The 22,136-nt window shown below is 38.1% G+C and overlaps 1 protein-coding gene across 4 annotated transcripts in view; it reads right to left on the bottom strand.

Annotated features, from left to right (window-relative positions):
- LOC109001290 (probable alpha-mannosidase At5g13980) overlaps positions 1-18,011 on the bottom strand; it is a 45,767-nt gene extending 27,756 nt beyond the window's left edge. For 2 of the 4 annotated variants that reach the window (XM_018978510.2, XM_018978509.2), the window contains exons 1-16: positions 17,404-18,010; positions 17,120-17,203; positions 16,435-16,523; positions 16,079-16,253; positions 15,823-15,942; positions 15,558-15,644; positions 15,394-15,465; positions 13,397-13,510; positions 12,205-12,305; positions 12,030-12,123; positions 11,764-11,931; positions 11,576-11,665; positions 11,119-11,184; positions 10,970-11,026; positions 375-594; positions 106-245 (exon numbers count right to left, since the gene is read on the bottom strand). In XM_018978510.2, the coding sequence (XP_018834055.1) occupies positions 106-245; positions 375-594; positions 10,970-11,026; positions 11,119-11,184; positions 11,576-11,665; positions 11,764-11,931; positions 12,030-12,123; positions 12,205-12,305; positions 13,397-13,510; positions 15,394-15,465; positions 15,558-15,644; positions 15,823-15,942; positions 16,079-16,253; positions 16,435-16,523; positions 17,120-17,203; positions 17,404-17,604 (1,878 nt within the window). In that variant the 5' untranslated portion in view covers positions 17,605-18,010. Of the gene's footprint in view, positions 1-105; positions 246-374; positions 595-10,969; positions 11,027-11,118; positions 11,185-11,575; positions 11,666-11,763; positions 11,932-12,029; positions 12,124-12,204; positions 12,306-13,396; positions 13,511-15,393; positions 15,466-15,557; positions 15,645-15,822; positions 15,943-16,078; positions 16,254-16,434; positions 16,524-17,119; positions 17,204-17,403 lie in introns of all 4 variants that reach the window. The other 2 variants (XM_018978508.2, XM_018978511.2) reach the window with 2 other exon arrangements.
- Positions 18,012-22,136: the final 4,125 nt, after the last annotated feature.

Here is a 22,136-nt window from a genome sequence, read left to right as displayed (position 1 = left end):
ACCATATTTTAGAAGACACAAAGTCAGAGAAAATAATGGACAATGCAATGTCAAAATAAGCTTCAAATAATAAGTGATTATGAAAGTGTTGGGGGCATTACATACCAAGCTTCTGCTATTAACGTAATTAGTAATTTTTCCATGATCTATGGAAAAAGTAAGCTTTAAGTTTCCTTGACCAACTTCAACACTAGATTTTTCACCACTCTGAAACTGGTATAGAGATGATCTGATTGAACTAGCACCTGCAACCAAAAGGGAAAATAATTCAAAAACATGTGACAGTACCTTGAATAATGGATTCATGGTTTTCCACTTCACAAAATAAATGCTTTTTTAAAACAAATACGTTTATTGCAATAATAAGAGTAGACCTGGCTTTTTCATGCTGGAAATAGTATACGTGCTGAAACCAAGTGGTGGCACAGACACCTTAAATGCAAGCAAATACTTGGGTGTCTGAGTTGGACTTCGACCTACATATGCCCTAACATGGTAGTTCCTTAAGCCCACATAGGCTGTGGCCAAAGGAAGAAGCTGAGATTCAATTTCTCTTCCCTCAAAGTCATGCACAGTAACATCTTCATTGATAACCTAGAGAAAATTAGAACTTGTAAGTAGGATAATAATATTTTGCCAATCTATTTTACTCCGGAACATGTTGATTATGAAGAAAAAAGGATTTTTGAAGTATAGAAACGGCCAAAAGACAAATGGAATGCACACACAGACACACAACTGAGAACTATTGTCATCAATGGAATATTCTAAACAAGGCCTTTCATTTTTTATTTTTTTTTATAAGAGGTAAATTTTATTGATACAAATGATATAGGCATAGCTCTTATACACAAGAAGTATACAAAAGAACACATAAATACATTCTAGGATCGATATATTAAAGACAGGAAATCGTGAGCATTGTTTCCATTCAGCACAATGGCTAGAAACCAAAGCAATAAAGTGTGTACAAAAAAATTCTGAAGCCCCACCATTGTGCGCTCCCAATCTTCAAAGCACCGCTCATTCTTTTCCGACCAAATACACCACATAGTGTACAACGGAATCATCTTCCACATTGCCGCCACTTGAGGACAGCCTTGAATCTCCTTCCAACAAGCCAATAGATCAACCACCCTCAATGGCATTACCCAAGCGACATCAACTCTTCTAAAGATCTCATTCCACAGCACCCTTGTCATCTCACAATACAATAATAAATGATCCACCGATTCTCCCTGTTTTTTACACAAATAGCACTAATCCATCACAATGAGCCCCCTCTTCCTCAAATTGTCCGTGGTCAAGACCCTCTCAAGAGCAGCAGTCCATACAACGAAAACTACTTTAGAAGGCACATGAGACCTCCAAATATTCTTCCAAGGGAAGGGAACCCTACTTTGTGATGCCAATATTTTATAATACGCCCTAACTGTACACTTCTTGCTACCATTGGATCTCCATTGCATCCTATCCCCTTGTGCCGTAGTGTTTCCCAAGGAGTATATCAACCTGAAAAATTCTGAAATGGTGTACAATTCGCAATCATGAATATCCTTATTAAATAGGACATTTCATTGGTGAGAACCATGGGAAAATACCCGCAAATCACCACAGTAGCCTCCCTGTTAGCTGCAATACGATAGAGAGCTGGAAATACCCTATCAAGAGCGCGATCTCCACACCAAACATCATGCCTGTCACGGAGATATGATTTGATATGATTATTGTATTTTAGTAACATTTTCCTTTCTAGTTCGATACTTTCCTTTCTAGCTAGATACACACGTAATCGTGTAAATACTTACCTTGTATAGATACTTACCTTGTAAATTCCCTTCTATATAATGAAAGCAATCCCTATGGAAAGGAAGTGATTTTATTGGCTGGTCTCCAATCGGGTAATCATGTTCTTACTCCCTTGGAGGTAAATCTTAAGCTTCGTCAGAAGGAAGGCAAGCTCCTATCAGATCCATCCTTGTACCGACAACTCGTTGGGAGTTTGAACTACTTGACGATTACTCGTCCTGACATTTCTTTTGTTGTGCAGCAGGTCAGTCAATTTATGCAGGCCCCCCAACACCTTCACTTAGTTGCTGTCAGCCGCATTATCCGACATCTGAAGGGCACCTCTACACGCGGGTTGTTTTGTCCTATGGAATCTTCCTTACAATTGGTGGGGTATAGTGACGCTGATTGGGCCGGATGTGCGGATACTCGTCGCTTTGTTACTGGTTGGTGCATGTTTTTAGGCAATGCACTCATTTCTTGGAAGAGTAAGAAGCAAGACAGAGTTTCCAAGTCCTCCACTGAGTCTGAGTATCGAGCAATGTCTTCCGCCTGCTCTGAGATCACAAGGCTACATGGGTTATTGGGTGAACTTGGTTTTCCTCAACTTCAGTCCACTCCTCTTCATGCTAATAATACCAGTGCTATTCAAATCACTGTTAATCCTGTCTTTCATGAGCGTACGAAATATATCGAAATCGATTGTCATTCCATATGTGAATCCTTTGACAGACATGTGATTACACTTCCTCACATTTCTATCGAACATCAAACTGCAGACATATTCATTAAAGCTCTTTCTCGGCACCAGCATTAGTTCTTGGTTGACAAATTGATGCCTTTTGATCTACCAGCATCAATTTGAGGGGGGATGTCATGGAGATATGCCCACGCCATACCATACCCCCCCCCAACCCCACTTCGTTGGAACACCATACTCTCAGGCCACCATTAGTAATTGGGGAACAAACTTTATTCCAATTAACAAGATGAAATTTTGTTTCCTTCCCCACTCCCCCCAACCAAAAAAGACAAAAAAACCCGAAATAATTTCTCAATCCTATTCGCCACCATTGTAGGCAAAGGAAATAGAGATAAGAAATAGGTGGGGAGGTTAGTTAACGTGCTCTTAATCAATGTGAGTCGACCCCCTTTCGATAAATTCAACCGTTTCCAACTGGCTAGCCTTTTCTCTACTCTCTCCACAACCCCATCCCACATAGCTCTAGCCTTCAAAGTCGCCCCTAACGGGAGGCCTAAATATTTCATAGGCAAACAAGACAATTTACAATCCAGAAGACTCGCCAGGCTGTTGATACTGGGCACCAAGCCCACCGCAACCATCTCGGACTTACCAAGGTTCCCCTTAAACCCTGACGCAGCTTCGAAACATAACAAAAGTGCACGTAAAGTTAGAATCTGGCCATGATCTGCTTCATAAAAAAGGAGGGTACTATATGCAAATAATAGATGTGAGATTATGATAGAGCCATTACTACCATTACCCACCGAAAACCCGGATAGAAAACCTCCTCCAACAGCAGCCTTCACCTTTCATCCAAGTACCTCCATAACAATAACAAAGAGAGGAGGAGACAACGGATCCCCTCGCCTCAATCCACGACAACTGTTAAAAAATCCAGCTGGGGTGCCATTAACTAGCATCGAGAAGCGAGCGGTAGAGACACAATGTCGAATCCATGAAATCCACTTATCACCAAAGCCACACCTCCCAAGCAAGTATAATAGAAATTTCCAATTTATATGATCATATGCCTTTTCCATGTCAAGCTTGCATAAAATACATGGAGCTCCCTCCCACAACCTATGATCCAAGCACTCATTGGCAATGAGAACCGAATCAAGGATTTTTCTCCCCCGAACAAATGCATTTTGAGGCTTAGAAATAATTTGTTCCAACACCGGGCTAAGCCGATTAGCAAGAAACTTCGAAATGATCTTGTATACTCCACTCAAGGCTTATAGGGTAGAGGTCCTCAACTGTCGTAGCCCCTTGTTTCTTCGGTATAAGAGTAATGAACGTCACATTGAGGCATTTCTCAAACTTCCTGAAAGAGTAAAATTCAAGGAAAACCTGCATAACATGACACTTCACAATATCCCAACAAGCTTAAAAGAATTCCATCGAAAAGCCATCTAGACCCCATGCTTTATCTTTGGCCATGCCACAAATGAACTTATAAATCTCGTCTTCGTCAAAAGGTCTTTATAACCACCTCGCATTCTGCGAATCAATAGACTCAAACAACAAATCATCTAACTTCGGCCTCCAACAGGCCGGTTCTGTGAGGAGGTTCTCATAATAATGCACAATATCATTTTCTAATTCAAAGGGGGAAGAGAGCATTTGAGTACCTAAGTAAAGTGTCTCAATAGCATTGTTGCGCCTATGTGAATTAGCCACTTTATGAAAAAAATTTGTGCATTTATCACCTTCTTTTAGCCAAAGGGCCCTGAATTTTTGTCGTCACGAAGTCTCCTCCATCAACAACACCATCTTCAGTTCAGTCACAACCAATCTCTTCCTCAATAACTCCTTCTCCGAAGTGTCTCCCATCAATTCCCTCCCCTTTAACTCCTATAACTCCTCCATAAGGGTAGTCTTCTGGTTGTCAATGCTATCAAAAACTTCCAAGTTTCACTTCTTTAGATCTTGCTTCAAATCCTTTAGCTTACCTACAAGAATGAAATTGGGAGTGCCTGAGAACTGGTAGGAAGACCACCAAGAATGCACATTCTTTACAAAACCATCAACTGCTAACCACATATTTTCAAACTTGAACTACCGGCGTCCCCCATGAATACCTTCACAGTCTAACAAAATAGGAAAATGATCCGAGCAAACTCGAGACAACCACTTCTGACACAACTCTGGAAAGTGGGCCTCCCACGAAGGAGAGACAAGAAACATATCCAATCTCGACCAACCCCGGCTATTTGACCACGTGAACGCACCCCCGACAACGGGGCAATCCATAAGGTCCAACTCAAAGATGAATTCAGAGAACTCCTCCATGGCCGAGGAGTTGCAATAATTCCCCAATCACTCACTGGGAAAGCGAGTAATATTGAAATCCCCATCAATACACCATGACACATCCCATAAATAATATAAACCCGCCAATCCTCCTCCCATAGCCTTCTCCTATCTCTATCCATATTACACCTATATGTGCCTACATAAGCCCATTCTCATCCATCGAAAAAAATTTTAAATAAACTAGCAATCGAGAAGTTTCCAACACACTCATTTACCACCTCCACCACTCTTTTATCCCACATTAAAAGAACGCCGCCCGAAGCTCCCAAAGAGGCCAAGTATGACCAACCCACATACGAACACCCCCACAAACTACAGATGATTCTTCTATCGATGACTCGCAATTTTGTTTCTTGAAGACACACCACATCAACTTTCCATGTCCGCAATAAGGATTTTATGCGAAGGCATTCATTCGATCATCAAGCCCCCGCACATGCCAAGAAAGGATCTTAGGTTTCATGAGTACAATGAGTGCCCCTCCCTTTCAATCTATCCCTTCCACCACTCCTCTCCTTCACTTCATAATTAATGGTACATATGAGCCTTTTGAGTTCTCTATCTCGCTTTGCAGCTAACTTTGCTCGACCATCTTCAATGGCTATAAGAAGGGCCCTAAACTATTCTTCAAAGCCTACACAAGAAATCTCAATACAAGCTTGTATCTCCTCTACCTTCTTGAACACTCACTCCAAGATAAGGCTTTCTGGGTTAGGACTAAGGAGGAGTGTGCATAAAGAGGTTGGTTCAGTAAACCCGCCCCCCCAAAAAAAAAATAAAGCACTCACTGTCACAAATTGCCGCCCCCCCCCCCCCCCAAAGTTTAAAAAAAATTCAAAATATATTCTATATTTTATTTATAATTCTATAAATATAGCAAATGGCCCCCCAAAAAAAATTTACAATCCCCATATGTTCTTTAAAATTTTTGAAAATTTCAATATACCTAAAAATGTCTTTCTTCAATTTTTTTCCTATAGTTCAAAAATTTTATATAATTTCTATATATTATTTATTTTCAAGGATGTGGCCTCACCAAAATTAAATTAAAACTAAGTTTAGGAAAAATAATAAACTTATTAATATGGATCTCCAAGTTTTTTTGTTATACAATATTAGACTTCTTAATATGGAATCCAAAATGAAAATACAAGAAATATTATTTAAGGTTGATGATTTACATGAAAAATAGTTGAGAGGTTTTAACCTCTAGACCTCATTAAGTAAAAAAAAAAATTATTTAAGGTCTCAATTATAGCATTATATGCTTAATGTGACACGAAAATATATAGCTTTTGCATGAAACTTGATAAACTAGCTTAGATACCAGAATGAAAGATGACCTTTTAGAAGATCACTTGATAGTTTCTATGAAGAAAATAAGTTCTAAATATTTCATTATAAAAATAATAATGGATTAATATTATTCTATGAAACATTATCGTCAGAAATTTGAAACATATATTAAGTTATGCTTTTTAGAATTTTATTTCTATGTATATGTAACAAATTATTGAGATCTAATTTTATATATAGTTATATTTTTATGATTTTTCAGTTTCTTTTTATTTTATATAAATGTGTCACACAATAGAAAAGTTGGCCCCCCTTATATAAGTTCCTGGTTCCGCCACTGCAAATAGCCCATAGCAACTTCGAGTCTGAGTCCCTCATATTCGAGTCTAAAGCGTGGCCTTGAGTGGATTCCTCGCTGGTCAAACTTGCACTGTCGATCATCACCATCACCACCAGATTGCCTTGAGAGCCCACTATATCATTTTCTCGTGTGTTTTCTAGGAACCCATCCATCACAGGCCGACCAAGGAAATGGGAGAGGCTTCAACTCTCGAGACCCCCTCTGTTGGGATTCCGACCGCTAGTTGTCTAGATGACAGTGGGGATGCAGTCGAAGCATCGACATCCTCCCTCGGCCTATTCTATGCTCGATCCGGCATGTCAAAAGAAATCAGAGCTCGAGAAGTGGTAACTTCCATAGCCCGGCACGTCGGAGATTGCTCTGAGTGCCATCTCTTGCTGCATGGCCCCCATTGATGGTTCAGCAACCTTCACTATGGCCCCCTGGCTCTTCACCGGCGATGGTGGTTGAAACCCATCCGTTGATGGCACTACGGCATTCGGGTTATGTCTCCTCCAAACAGGCCCCAGCAGTTGTTAGTTCTGCCTGCCCAAAGGTTGAATCCCAGCATCAGGGCCCAGCAGAATTTTTTCTTTTCCTTTACTACCCACAGACGGCCCACTCTGCTTACCCACTTGGACTATTCTCCTATTATTACTTTCATTGGCCCATCGTTAAGACCCAAGCTCACCCTACCCTTTTTTCCTCCTCAACACATCGTATTAACCAACTTACATTAAGTTGTAATTCATCCAGTTGGCTCTTCATCTCCTTCATCGCCCGCATGACCATTTCCTTGTTTGGACCGACATCTCCTCTGCCACCCCCCTCAAGTCTCTGGACCCCTACAAAAAGGGCGGTGCTTCCTGACCGTTGCAGCAGTGCAGTCCCTCTCAATCGAGCCAAAGTGTCAGACTTGACATCCAGCCTAATAGGTTGACGAGATAGGTCCAAAGCCCTTGGTTGTTGGAGAGCCTCCATGTATGACCAGGAAGAAGAGTTAAGCAGAGCTACCGTCGTCACTGGCGGTACCAAACCAACAGAGCAACCTTCTCGTCCAGCCTCCCTCAAAACCTCCGCCAGCTTCCTCCATCCCTGTCTTCAGGTATAAACACGCAATTTCGGCGACCACCCCTCCATATTCCACCAGTACCATGAATGCATCTTGGAAGTTTGAGCACCTCTGTACTATGTACCCCCTATCACCTTCCTGATGTGCTGTATAGAACTCTTTTCTCCCACCCTTCAAGCAGTCCTCCAGAGCTTTGGTGAATCAGCATGTCATGGCTAACTCCAAACTCATATTTTTCACAAACTTCCTCCCTCTTTCACAAACTTCCTCCCTCTTTCAGTAAGGAGCACCCTATGGCCATCCCTTGACACCTCAAATGACTTTGATTCTATAACACTGGCTTTTGAACAACCCATTTTCCTCCCCGTACAAAAAACACGCATAATCAAACGCCCATGATCACCATTGGAACGAGTTTACGAAAGGAAAAAATGTACGGAGAGAAAGCGTAGAATTTTTTGTTGTCAAAAATTTCTATAACCCACTACATAACAAGGCCTTTCATTTTACATCTAGAAAAACACATCCATGAAGAGGGAGTGAGATAGAGATTTTAATATTTATTTTTTCTACATTTTCCATTATTTATGATAGCAATCAAGTCATCAATTACTAACCTTGATTTCAAATGGTCCAAATTGGAAGTGGTTCATACATATACAAGGGGGCATTCACGTGTATAACACTTTTAGGGGAAATGTTTATGTTCGAGTTATTCATCTATAGGTAGTTCTCTTTGCAGGGTTCTCCCTCCTGTGAGTCGCAAATGACCTTCTTCCCCACTCATCTCCTATCTAAGTGACAATCTTTCTCGTTGGAAATTATTTTCTTGCTATTATTTCAATGGGTTTTATGAAGAGGTTGTTGGTGGATTCTAAAGTATTTATTTTATCTAGAGAGGATGGTAGGTCCATTAGAATCTTGGAGAGGAGCAGGAAAGTTAGTAAGTTCATTTCTCTAAGTGGGGAGTTTGTGAAGTGGTTGATAGCGACGATAGAGGCTTGTATAGTTGATGGGAATGGCAAGGAGTTTTACAAAACGATTAGAGATAGCTCTCGAGCACTTGTGGCACAGAGGTGTTTGAACTATTATGGTCGGTTTGTGGTGGTTGCGGAGTATTTGGGAGGGGGTAGAAGGGGCTTCATCATCATTCTAGAGGGTGAGAATGGAATAGGATGGCGGAATTTTTCTAGTGCCTTGCGTGAAGCCTACAACTCAGAGGAAAACAGAGGTAAAGCTATGGTGTTTGGTAACCCTGTAGTTCGACAAAGGGAGATATGGAAGAAACCGTTCAGAGGGAGGCGACGGTCAGGGGCATGGAATCCTTCAAGGATGTTCTAGTGCGTCCGGCACGTGTTCATGTAACTCAAAATCCCATTGCTTGTCAAGGGACGGTTGGGCATAAAGTTGTCGGGAGGGGGAGGCAGAGGGGAGTGCCGGCATGCCTGATGTTGTTAATGGTCTACCGTGTGGGACGAACAGAGACGAGGTGGCTCCCAAGGGTGGCATGCAGGGTTGATAAGACGAAGAGTCGTTGGTGTCACTGTGGAGGGAATTAATGAAGTTAAAAAATAAGATGAATATTGTTATGCTAAAGTTGGATAAGGAGCTGGGATTGGATGGGGAGGTGGGCCGTGAGGTGGGGGGATTTAGTATGAAAGCCCTAGGCTGATGATAAGAAGGCCCCTGGGCTTTTACATATGGATGGCCCTAATAGAAAGGAGGGTGGGCTTTCACTTAAAGGAAAGTAAAAGGCTGGGCCAGTTTTGAATAAGGCCCAACCCAGTTTAGCATGGCGGGCTAAGTCGTCCGTGGGTCCATTGGGCAAGGAACCTTGACTCAAACTGTGTTGTCAGCGCCGACGTGGCCTAGGCCTCTCCAAGTGGCGGATTTGTTGCAGAATTCATCATCAGTGTCATCTGAGCCTCCACAAGTGGCGGATTTGCTATAGAACTCGTTGTCAATGTTGTCTGAGCCTCTCAAAGTGGCAGATCTGCTGCAGAACTCCTCTTCGGAGTCGTCTGAGCCTCCACAAGTGGCGGATCCACTGCAGAACTCAGCGCCAGCGTCGTCTGACTTTCCCTATGGGGTGGATCTATGATGGGACACATCGTCAACTCCTTTTGAGCCTCTAATGAATGCTAAAACTATTGTAGTGCATGTTGGTTGTGCTATGGATTTTAGACGTCGCGGCCATTGCTATTAATGTCTTCTGGGGTGTTGCCAATCCCTGTTCTGGTGCCAGTGTCTTCACAAAATATTTCACCAGAGGTCTCTAGATATTTTTTAGATGTCCAATCGTCTGATTCTATTGGAGTTCATTTTAATTTTCCGTTACAGATGGGTGTTGATGGGGTGGTGAGTTGTGTTGTAAGAGTAGGGAAGAAGGTCTTAAGCAGGGAGAGGTGTTAATGTCGCAGGAATGTTGCCCCCTCATGCTGATTTGGGTCTTAATCTTCATCATGGGTTATAAAAAACTAAAAGAAATACAAGACTGTGTGGGTATTTCTTGTGAAGGTTTTGAAGGGCAATTTCGGACTTTGCTTATTGCTATTGAGTCGAATCACTTTTTGGCTACAAAATCAGCTTCAAAACGTGATATGGACTTAAGGAGATTAACACGTTCTGTCAATTATGACTCAAAATGAAGGAAGTGTCAGTCATGATAGATCCAAGGGGTAGGGGGACCAAGCTGATGTTATGAAGCCAAACATTCTATCTTGGAATGTTCAGAGGCTGAATGATCTTAACAAACGTTCTCATATTAAGAACTTGTTAAGAGTATGGAAGGCTAATATAGTTTGTTTGCAGGAAATTAAGTTGTGTAGGGTGGATAGAATTCTTATCATTAGCTTGTGGGGTTGTTCATACGTGAAGTGGGTTTTTCTTGCTTCAAATGGGGCATCGAGTGGTGTGTTGGTGATGTGGAATAGGAGGATGGTGGAGATTTTGGAGGAATGTATAGGGGAGTTTTCAGTAGCCTGTCATTTTAGAAATGTAGATGACGGTTTTCAATGGGATTTTGTTGGTATTTATAGCCCTCTTGTGGACAGTAGCAGAAGCTTGTTGTGGGAAGAGCTTGATGGTTTCATTAGGCTGCGTTTGGATGTTAAGCTGAGTTGAGCTGGTTGAATTATTTATGAATAGTAGTGAGTTAAGATGGTGGAGTGGGTTATGTGGGGTCCACCTAAGATGAGTTTAAATGTGTTTGAATGTTAAGATAAGTTTAAATGTGTTTGAATGTTAAGATGAGTTTAGATGTATTTATGAGCAGTTGAAAGAGATTGTGGGTCCCGCGTGTAAAGAAAAGAAATGAGCGCCTTAAAAGCTATGTTATGAAGTCATCCAATTAGTGAGGAACGACATTAAATTTCAAGACATTAGGCACAGTTACAATAATAGAAGTACTCACCGGGATTTGAACTACATCATCTCTCTTCCATCCAAGAGCATTGTAGGCCAAGACTATCTACAAAAATGAGAGAAATGATAAGATGGTATGTATCAAAATGGAATAGAAAATGCCACAATCATTGCAAGGAGAAAGAATATTTTCATTACCAAATTCTGTCCTTGAGACAGATCAGCTTCTGATGCCGGACAGTAACTTATATTCAGAAGTGGGCACTAAAAAAACAAGAAAATAAAATTAAGGGGGAGTAGAGAAGAGAACAAAGAAAAGTCACAGGTCAAAATCAATTTTAGCATTTTCATTTTTTTAAAAGAAATTTTTTGTAGGGTCAAACTTGACATGAATGCCAGTAATTAAATATCCGTGAATAACATTACCATCCCTTAGATGTGATGCATGCAAATTAGAAATTTCATCCAAAAAGTATAGCATTAACAAGAGAAAAACTTGTAATGTGCTCAAGAATCAAGAGGTCAAATATACGGTCAACCAGAGCTTAAGGGTAAATCTAGATATTACAAATGGCTGTACAAATGCCATGATAAAATCAGATATTCAAGCAATAGAGTAAAAAAGCTCATGAGCTTATGGCTCATTATGTTATACCTGTTGAAGCTTCATGGTTGGGTTCCCACATCCAGTATCTGATGCAGACTGAGCCAAGCAAGCAAGTGAAGATGCAACTAATTCCTCAGCCTGCACAAAGATAATGACAAAGTGAGAGTGATCCTTGGCCAAAATGGAGAGAACAACATTGAGAAAAAACGCTTTAAAGTGTAAAGCCAAATTCACACCTTCGTGTATCCTATTGACAAACGTTTTGCATAATCATTAGCCACATGCTGCTTTTCAGTACCAGTAACTGCATCATGATGCTGAGCAATTGCTAAAGCATCTGCAAGTGAGTCTGTGTTGGGCCCATAATTACTCCTCCCTTTGAAAAACTCCAGTTGCCTTGCTGCCTAATAATTCAATAGAGAAAGAAATGCCAAACTCTAAAACTGTCATTAGACTGTAACCATTTATTCATGATACAAACTGAAAGTCGGATAAATGATACCAAATAATAGCCACTCATTAATCTGACATAGCGCTTGAGAGCTGGCCTACTGGTAAAGTATCCTGTCCAGTATGCATTTGCACGATCTGCATAACTGGTATGGTAGATGCTTAAGAAAATGTTGGCATGAAACAGCAAGCAAATAATTTATACGACATCCAAACATTAAACTCACGGGAAGAAGTCTTCAGTCTTGATTGGCCAGGATTCATCTCTAGCATATTTTGCATCAGTATAAATGGATGGTGTAGAGTACAGAGCATTGACGCGGCCATCCTAAAAGGTATTACGACTGTACCAATTAGAAGCAGTTGGTCTCACAATATAAAAAGAAGAATCTTAAATAATGAGCTACTTATCTTTGAAAAACATGTATTCTGAGAGGGAAATGTAAACTCATTCAGCATGATTAAAAAGTTTTAACTGATGTTAAACCCAAGTGGCCAAACCTAAATAATCACGCTTAAAAGAAATGGAACACATGCAATGCAAATTCTAACATAGTTTTGAGGATCATATCCTACATTTTAGCAATGCTAACATGTTGGAAGGTTGATATAATACTGAGCAACATAACCCCAAAGGGTTGGCCCAAGTGGTGAAGGCCTTGGTCTTGGGGTATCATTCCCTTCAATGTCCAAGGTTCAACACCTCATGGGTGCAAACAATCTTTTGGGGCCACACATCCTAGTGAAAAGCCAGCGATTTAACCAGTTCTGTGTAGGGAAACTTCTGACGGTGCGGTGCACGGGACCGGAGTTTACTCTACAAGGTTGGGTCCGAATAGCCTTGCCTTGGAGAGGTTTCCCAACATAAAAAAAAAAAATACTGAGCAACATTGATTTTCTTGTACCTCTAGACAGTCATGCCTAGGTGTGGCTCTTGTATATGTCCAGTGTACTTGGCTACGCCTATTTTCAACAAAATTCTTATTTTCTGATAAAAAAAAAAAAAAGATATAATACTAAGCAACATTGGGTACACAATGATACATACATAAATTCTAAATATCAAAATAAGCAGTATAAGCATTACAATATTAGGTAGCATGTCTTCTATCATTTGTTCTTCAGATTCAACCTGAATGATGTTTGAATTTCACAACCAAAAGACGAAACAATGTTTCCTTAATGCATCCATGCATTCTAGCAGATTCTTAAGATTATTTCAACAAATGATTACCCGCATCCTCTATATGAAATATAGTATACAATAAAGGGAGTGACTCATCTAATCATCTAATTTGCTTTCCTGCAAAACCTTTTTTTTTTTATAAGTATAATTTGCTTTCCTGCAAAACCATGAGACAGGCATAATACTGCAAGATTCTCACTTAACCAATATTTGCAGTTTTAATGATAGGTCACCTTGTTGACATAATGAATGAGTTTGTCCATCTGCCGGAACCATGTATGCGCATACTGATACTTAAAATCTGTCCCCATTGTCCACATTATATGATTTGTTCGAGTTATATTAGCCTGAGAAAGAAACAATTGCTATCAGCAACTAATAGAGGCCCCTCATGAAAGGAGAATGAGAATTATTTTCAGGGCTCAATTGGACAAGTCAATCAAAGATAGATCTTATTCAAGTTCAAGAGAATGAAATTCTTCATATATTTTTAAGAACTTGCGACATTGCTTTGGCCAAGGTTAGTTGTCATGTTGATGCATAAGTGACATCTCCTAAAATAGATGTAACTTCTCTTGTTTTGATAAGTAACAGAACCTAAAGTAGCTGTAACTCGTACAGATACTTCTGAACTATTGTAGATTTTGCTTTTCCAGAAAATCTAATGGAACACTAAAACTTGGCAAGCCCAAATTATGGTGCCACTTTTGTGCAGGGATTCAAGGTTGGAAAGCCTAATAGCTTCAAGAAAAATCTGTCGCAATGCTCCAGTTTAACATGGATACACATACAGAAACTTTTATACATACATATACACATAAATAAGATGGACATACAGAAACTTTGTTTCTTTCATCAGTAAGATACACAAGCAGAAACTATATAGAACAAAGTGAATGATTTGCCCTAGAGACGATAATTTCAGAAAGAGGCTAAGGCCTTGTTTGTTTTCAGGAAGGGAGCGGCTAGGAGCAGGATTAGGTGAAAAATAGAGTTTTACACCATCCAATCATAGTTTGACACGTATGAATTTTAGAAAATGTAAAAATATACTTGGTTGTAGGGAAAACATGGACTTAGTTGTTGGTTTCTCTCCTCTCCTGATTCCCGTGTTCCTCCCCTCTCCTCTGTACCCTATTTCACCCCCCACCCACCCTCTCTCTCTCTCTCTCTCTCTCTCTCCCTCCTCCGAACCCGATTGTCTGATTTTCGACCCTGATTCTCGGCCCCCATCTCTCTCTCTCTCACTCTACTCAGGCCGAAGTGAGGAACCTCAACCGTCAATCAATCTCCCTCGCAGCCTTCACTGAATCATAGGTACATGCATTGAGCCTAGCCATGGCTGCCAGATGCTGCAACCTATGCCCATGGAGCACATCTTTGTGCATATATATTAAAAAAATGTGAACTAAAAAAGGGTTAAGAATAAGTATGTGTTCATTTAGACTAAAATTCACGGGGACCCATGTCGCCTAACAACTAATTATTTCTGAATAATGGAGCTTGACTTCATTGAAAGCACCAACAATTTAAGATTTTACAGAGATGAATTAATGTGTCCAGAATTAATAATTTTGTCTCACTTGAGAAGCTTTTTTATGGACTTGACAGCCTTGGTTTGATGAGATATATATGTAGATTCATGAACCAATTACATCAACTGGAGAGAGAATGAAGATTCACTAGATGGGCTGGAGACGAGAGAGAGAGAGAGTGAGTGAGTGAAAGGAAACCAAAAAGGAAGAAAACAACCTAAATGCAAAGAGGATTGTGGAGAATGAGACAGAACGAGGGTAATAGTCTACAGTCGCACTCACAGTAAACAAAATAAAAAGCTTACGTGTTCTCTTTCCATTAAATGGTGTAAACTTCTAATTTACACCCTAACCGGTTTGAAGCTTTTCTCTTTCAAAAATCATTTCAACTCATCTCATTTAATCATTACAACTTTTCCAAACTTTCAAACAAAATACAATAAACAATTCAACTTTTTCAAATCTCAAAACAAAAATAATATTAAAAAATTATATTCTAACAATATTTTAACTTTATAATATTTTTATTCAACTTTCATCTCAACTCACTATCCAAACAGGCTAACTTAAATGACAAAGAATGCCTCACCATGGAGGAAAAGAGATACAAATAAGAAAAGCTTAAAGGAGTGACAAAATGAGAAATCAGACAAAATAATCCCTTGTATGTAGGGTGAAGAGATTTGCCCATTTACCTGTGAAACTGCAGCAGCAACAAAGTCATTTACTCGGTCTTGAACATTGTAGTCGAACAAGTTAATGTCATCCTTCATTGAAAGATGTAATGAAATTTAACTTTGCAAGCAAAGTAGATATTCAAATGCTGATGACAAATTAACAAGATTTTCATAATTTTTACTTGAACTATAGGGGAAGCATCGTTAACTTCAAAGTAGAAACCACCAGGTGGGGGCTCATAATTTTCAGGGAATGCGCCGGCAAAAATCTGCAGAATTTAGGAGACTAACAAAAATTCAGGAAAAAGGCAAAGGAAAGATAGAAACAAGACTAAATTCATTGAATGCATAGTAAAAAATATTAGTTCCAATTATCCGCTTGAGTGAAATTGTAAAACTGCTGAGGAGAACCCAAAAAGTAGAAGGGAAAGAAAACTTGCTCCTCACCTGAGCAGATGAACCAAGGCTCTTGGAACCCTGCCAGACAACTTCAAGACTTTTCTCATTTTTGCGCTTAGCTCTGTCTTGGTAATCTATTCGACCAAAGAAAAGTGAGTCGAATCCAACCTACACAAATAGCAGATATTGACCAATGCGGGGCATCAAACGGCTCTTGATTAATTATGAGTTTCCATATTATCTATTGTTTGAAGCAGAATGAAAATATTATAAGCAAAGTAACTAAGTATATGGAGATGATTACTTCTGCTCCCAACAAATATGCCTGTACTGCAGAATGTCCAAAGGGATCTATTTGCCAACCAATTCTTGGAACAACCCCAAACTCCTTTTTGATAAACCGATGCCCAAGGGTTGTCTGATCAATCATGTCAATGTAATGTGTTGCTGCCTCATCATGCATGCACATACCCCCATTTCTACAACAGTGAGAAAAGAAAAAGAATCAATAACAAAACTTTTGAAATATGTGACACTGTCAATGTCTCATTCAATTGACCCCAGAAACATAAAAGAATGATTCAATTCCTAACCCCAAAGAAATTTATGGGAAAAAAAAAACACTATATGACTTATATTTAACATAGAACTGTGCATTACATGAACTCCAGTTGACCTGAGCTCACCAGCCGCTTGACCACATCCTGGACTGTCTCACTCTGATCTCTCCACCATCGTTGGAAAAATGCCTGAGTTGATGAAGCAGGAGAAAAGGTGATATAGATACTATTTTCCCAATATAAGACGAATCTGTAGGTGGCAATAATGAACAAATGGTATGATCTAATTACAAGTTGGGAACCCATGAACAGGTTCAAGACACTGGGATATATAATTCCTTGTTTTACAGTTTTTAACTATGAGAAAAAGGGTGCCCCTCTTTATAAGTTATTTTCCCCTTTTACCTATCAAAAAACTAAGAGAAAAGGAAAGAGAGCATCGGTGATATAGAGAATAATTGAAAGGCAATTAAAAGAGTCTTCTTTTCATAAATTTTCCTGTCCTCAATTCGTATTCTCCTATCTCTATATGCAAGTCCACCATACTCCTTTGCGTTCTTCATATTCTCCACCAACAAAACCTTGACGCTTTGTTTGTTTGATGGGAAAATGTAGAAAACTAAAAGAAACAGCAAAGTTTAACTCACATTATCCATTAAAATGTTTTGTTTCCATCCACTAAGACAGTAGACAAAAGTTTAGAATTTTAGTTTCCTTCTTGTCAATAACCAGACACAAGTAAATTTGTTGCGACGGAAACGATAAATATGGACCAACAAACTTGCCTGCTCAACATAGATAAACTTTCGATTCTTGTCAGCCAACAGCGCAGACACCATAGAATCCAATACATTCTGAACGCACGCCCCCTGAGCGGCCAAAAAACAACAAATCTTAGTTATTGTAGATCAAACTCGAACGGAAAATGCTCGAGAGGCAGACGGATTCACAGACAGTGCTCGTGGTAAATTATTTTGCCTGTCCTTGGCCCTGTGTCCGTGAATCCGTCCGTCACTGTATCATCACTCAACTCTAACACCCACAAACCCAGAGAGAGAGAGAGAGAGACCTGGATGGAATTGTTGGAGCCAACGTAATACTGGTCAACGGTCTTCAACCAACCAACATCGTCGTGAGTGTGAGGAACCAAATGGACATTAAGCTTTCCGGGGACAATGCTTTGAGAAGTATTGTATGCGATGAAATTGGATTCCGTACATAGAATCCCAGCAAAAAGGACAAGGCAAAAGAACACATGGAGGATGCCCATCACAAGCCTAGTTCTAAAGGGAAGGTTTTTTAGCCCAAGCTTGAAGGATTTACAAGAAACAAGACAAAGGTAGCAACAAGGTTTCACTTTCGGTCACAGGCTTTGATTGCTGTCGTTGAATGCGTGATTGATCAGAAAAAGGTGGGTTTGGCATGGATATGAAGGCTCACAAATTACAAGCGTCCTACGGAGAGGATTCAGAAAGACTAGTCAACTCCGTATCGGGCAGAGCTGTGGAGATGGAGATATGAAGTGAACTGGAGATGCCATGACTGAACTGGAGATACAAGCGTAGAGTTAAAAAATGTCTAATTCCTGTGACTGTAAATGCTTGTAGTTTATAGTCGGGAGAAAGTGGAGGCAAGGGCGTGCCCTCAAATCACATGCATACCTTGATCTGTAGCTTACCAAAAAACAATAAACAAAAAGCGTGATCTCTAAGCTTCACAGATGGGTTTCCATCTTCTTTGCAAATTACAAACAATAGTACGTACCCATCACGTGTGAGACACTTATTAATTGAAAAATACTTTTTTTTCAAACAAAAATTGTTATCGTCCTCTTTTTAATCAATGATTTGAATACCATACCGAATGTCATATTGGTTAAGATATTAAAATAAATATTTCGATATCGGTATCGTTTCGTATACCGTTTTGAGATAGTCGATATATGAATAAATCATATTCTAAAATAATAGTCTATATATAAATAAATTATATATAAATACATATATATAAATTATAAATAACATAGTCTGAATTAAGAGTCAAAAAATAAATTTATAGTTTGAAAAAATGAAAAAAAAAATTAAAAACTTAAATATAAGCCGGTACAGACCGAAATATAGACTGGTATAGCCAGTATTTAGGCCGATATGAAATATATATGATACATGTACCGACCAGTACGGTACAAGATTAAAAATAATGTTGTTAATACTTCTGGTCCATAGGGGTGTTCATCCGAATTCGAGTATACTTGGATCGGGTTGGTCCAGGTCATACCTAGGCCGGAATCCGAGTGAATCCGAATATTTCAAAACTCGAATTCCGTGTTTTGGGTTGAATCTGAATTTCTTTTTTTAATTTTTAAAAAACATTTTTATTATTAATTGAAATTCAAATATTTTGTCTCCATTTAGAATTTCAAATCATATTCTCAATACAACATAAGCTTGTAAACAATTAATTAACTTTTTAACTAAATGCATGTAAAAATAAAAAAATCAATATTTTTCATGTAAAATGCATGCGATATACAATATGCAATTAACTACATATTACATTATTTGAACTAATTTGCTAAGAATATTACAAAACACATACATTGTTTTAATCAAACTCTAATATACAACAAATTGTTTGCAAAAAATCAGAAAAATTTGTAACAATTAGCTCTTCTTCCAACAATTACAAGATAGTGGCTTTGACAAGCTCTCTTAAAAACTAGTATTTGATGTTGTTGCACGCCATATGAAAAATGAGCATTTGTTACAACCTGTACAAACTAGAAGTTGTAATGCAAATTCTAAATCAATGAGGTTAAAGTTAATTAACTATAAACAACTTTCATAACACATCATATTTTTTGAACTATCAATTAAGAAAATTGAACAAAAAAATTGAAAAATGTAGGATTTTTTGTTTATTACCCCTGGTGAAAATTAATTAAATTGAAATAGAAGTTATATGGGGCAAAGAAAAAATAAGAATAATCTCGTGACATTTCAGGGCATACCTTTGTTGAAGTATTAAGAAAAAACATGTTCATGAAACAAATATATGGTAAAAGCGGGATTTTGCATGAATGGATACGTATTTACACATCGTGCAATGTAATTTTGGAAAAAAAATAAAAATAAGAAATAAGAAAAAGAACTTACGTTATGACCAATGACAAAAAGTCCACCAATCAGGTTTGTCAATGCCAAGGCTATAATGTTCACTGCAATACGACGTAAATATATTTGTGCTTAGAATTTAATCTTACTTGCAAAGAAAATGGAACTCAAGTGCATTTTCCTTCAACTCCACCACTGTCTCCATCATTATTAATTATAAGGCTTTGAGTATTTAGAGCTAACAACTCTAAATAGAACAAAATAAAAGTTAAGATAATCATTTTCTAAACATCATAAATAGCTACAATCTCTAGATTATGCAAGAAGAAAACACTTACTCTAGATTTTTTTCAGTATGAATGGAAAGAGAGACTCACAGCAGCCTTTGTTAAAGATGAAGGTAGATGATCATCTAAAAAAATATTAAAAATGAGTTAGATAGATATCAAATTTCAAATTTACCTTCAAGGTTCATCGACTGTATATATTTTTTAAATGTCGACAGGTTTGATCCTTAACCAATTTTGAGTGTAAATGAGAGATTCGACAGTCTCTGGAGATAATGAACTTCTAAGAGCATCCTCATTGGCTTGGCCAAATGAGGAGATTAGCTAAAATTTAGATAATTTGTACCAAAAAGACTCTACTTTGGATTGGCCATCTCTAAAATAAATTGAATATTTGCTATAGTGATTAGCCAAATATAGAGAGCCACGATTGATTCACCAAACATTAAAATAATAATTTTTCACTCCAATTAAGTTTAATCACAATTTTTTTTATTAGCATTAAATGACATTTGAAAATATTATTTTTTTAATATTAATTTAATTAGAATATAATTATTATTAATATTAAATTGGTAGAATTATAAAATGTGATACAAATAAATTAAATAAAAATTATTAATTTAATAATATTTTATTATTATATAAAGAGTGAATGGCTAATCTAATGTGGAGATCGAATTTAAATGAAATAAGCAAATATAAAAAAATATGATATTAACTAAATTTTGAAGATAAATTTGACCAATTCAATAATAATGCTCTAAAAAGATCTAAGATGCATCCTCTAGTACTAAATACGGATTCCGAAGCAACAATAGAAATAGGGTGGCTAACACATCACGCGTTACCTCAGTAAAAATAGGATAATTTATGGTATTAACTCTCCATCAATCCAAAATATCAAAACTAGATAATTTTCGTACATACCCCTCTAACAATTATCAATCTAATTATGATCCAAACTCCATAAACCTTGAAGGTTTTTCTCTACCCTGATATCAAAATACGATCTAGTTCTGGAGACGGCTCGCCTTATTACATTTTCTTAATTACCAGGAAGACCATAAAAATATCAAAAAATCTACTCAACCTCCTACTATTCATACAACCTCCACACTCCACATTATTTTTAATTTTTAATTTTTTTTTATTAAATATTTATTATATAAATAATGAATAAAAAATTTAAAATAATTTAAAAAGAATAAACTCAAAAAAAAATATTAAAAAAAATATTAAAAATTTAAAAAAATATAAATTATGGAGTGCGATGGAGGTTGTATAACAAAGCTCTAAAAATATAGAAATTCAAGAATCTCAACAAAGGTGGAGTACAATTATTTTCTGTCACATGAAACGAGGTCATGATTAGAGTTCCACGCTGCCAACTCGATATTAGGAGTTCATATTTTATTTGAAAAAAGAAGAAAAGGCTTCGACACGACTGGTCGTTGCGAATGCATCTCAAAGTAGACTGACAAGGCAAGAGCAAACCATTATCCGCCAATTTAATTGCAAACGTTTCAATTTCTTCTTATCCATTTGGGAGATCCATTATTCAATTCGGGATTTTTTTTTTTTGTTGTGGGGAATGTTGGCAGGATTTAGGAAGCTCACGACGCATACTACCTGCCAAAATGTACCATTTAATACTTATCATTCCCACCCTCGCTTAAATTATAGTGTTTTTACTTTTAGCATTCAAGGAACAATAGCAAGGCTTACTGTTGCTTCGCTGGCACACTGGCGACTTAACAATAACAAGGCTAGACCGCACACCACACTGTTGGTTGCTAGTGTATACTTTTTGTTTTTTCCAAAGCTAGAGCGCATCCCTGCTGCTGCATCTTCTCCCCCAAATCATATATTATATCCACACAGTTCTCTCGGAACCTGACCCAGAAATATTTGAAGTTGTTTTTATTTCTTTTTCAGTCAATATCCCTTAAAATCCTGTGCAAAATCTTAATTGCTTCAAACCCTTTACCACTTCCCCACCCACCAGAGTTTTGGTGCATTTATGGTGGAGACAAAGGCAGAGAACAACCGGCATTTATCATTGCTTCAATGCAAGTATTTCTTTTCTTTCACCTGTCTTGAGAAATTTGGATTTTTAAATTTTTTTTGGACTGAGATTTGTGGGTTTCACTTGGTTACTTCTTTGCTTTCTTAGAGATACAATATTTGTATTCAATCCTCCCCCTTCAGATCTTACCACCGAACTTGACCTTTGCACTCTTCGAAACCTTTTCCAATTCGATGGTTATTTTCTTCCGCTTTAGCGGATTCATGGGTTTATGGGGGTAGTGTTTGGTTGACGACAAAATGTAGGAAACTAGGAAAAGATTTGAGTATTTGTATCTCAGAGAGGGGTAGGTGACGGCTTCGCAGTGAGGCGG

The sequence above is a fragment of the Juglans regia genome, chromosome 1, assembly GCF_001411555.2.
Source record: "Juglans regia cultivar Chandler chromosome 1, Walnut 2.0, whole genome shotgun sequence".
NCBI lineage: Eukaryota > Viridiplantae > Streptophyta > Magnoliopsida > Fagales > Juglandaceae > Juglans > Juglans regia.
This window is presented reverse-complemented; position numbering and strand designations above follow the sequence as displayed.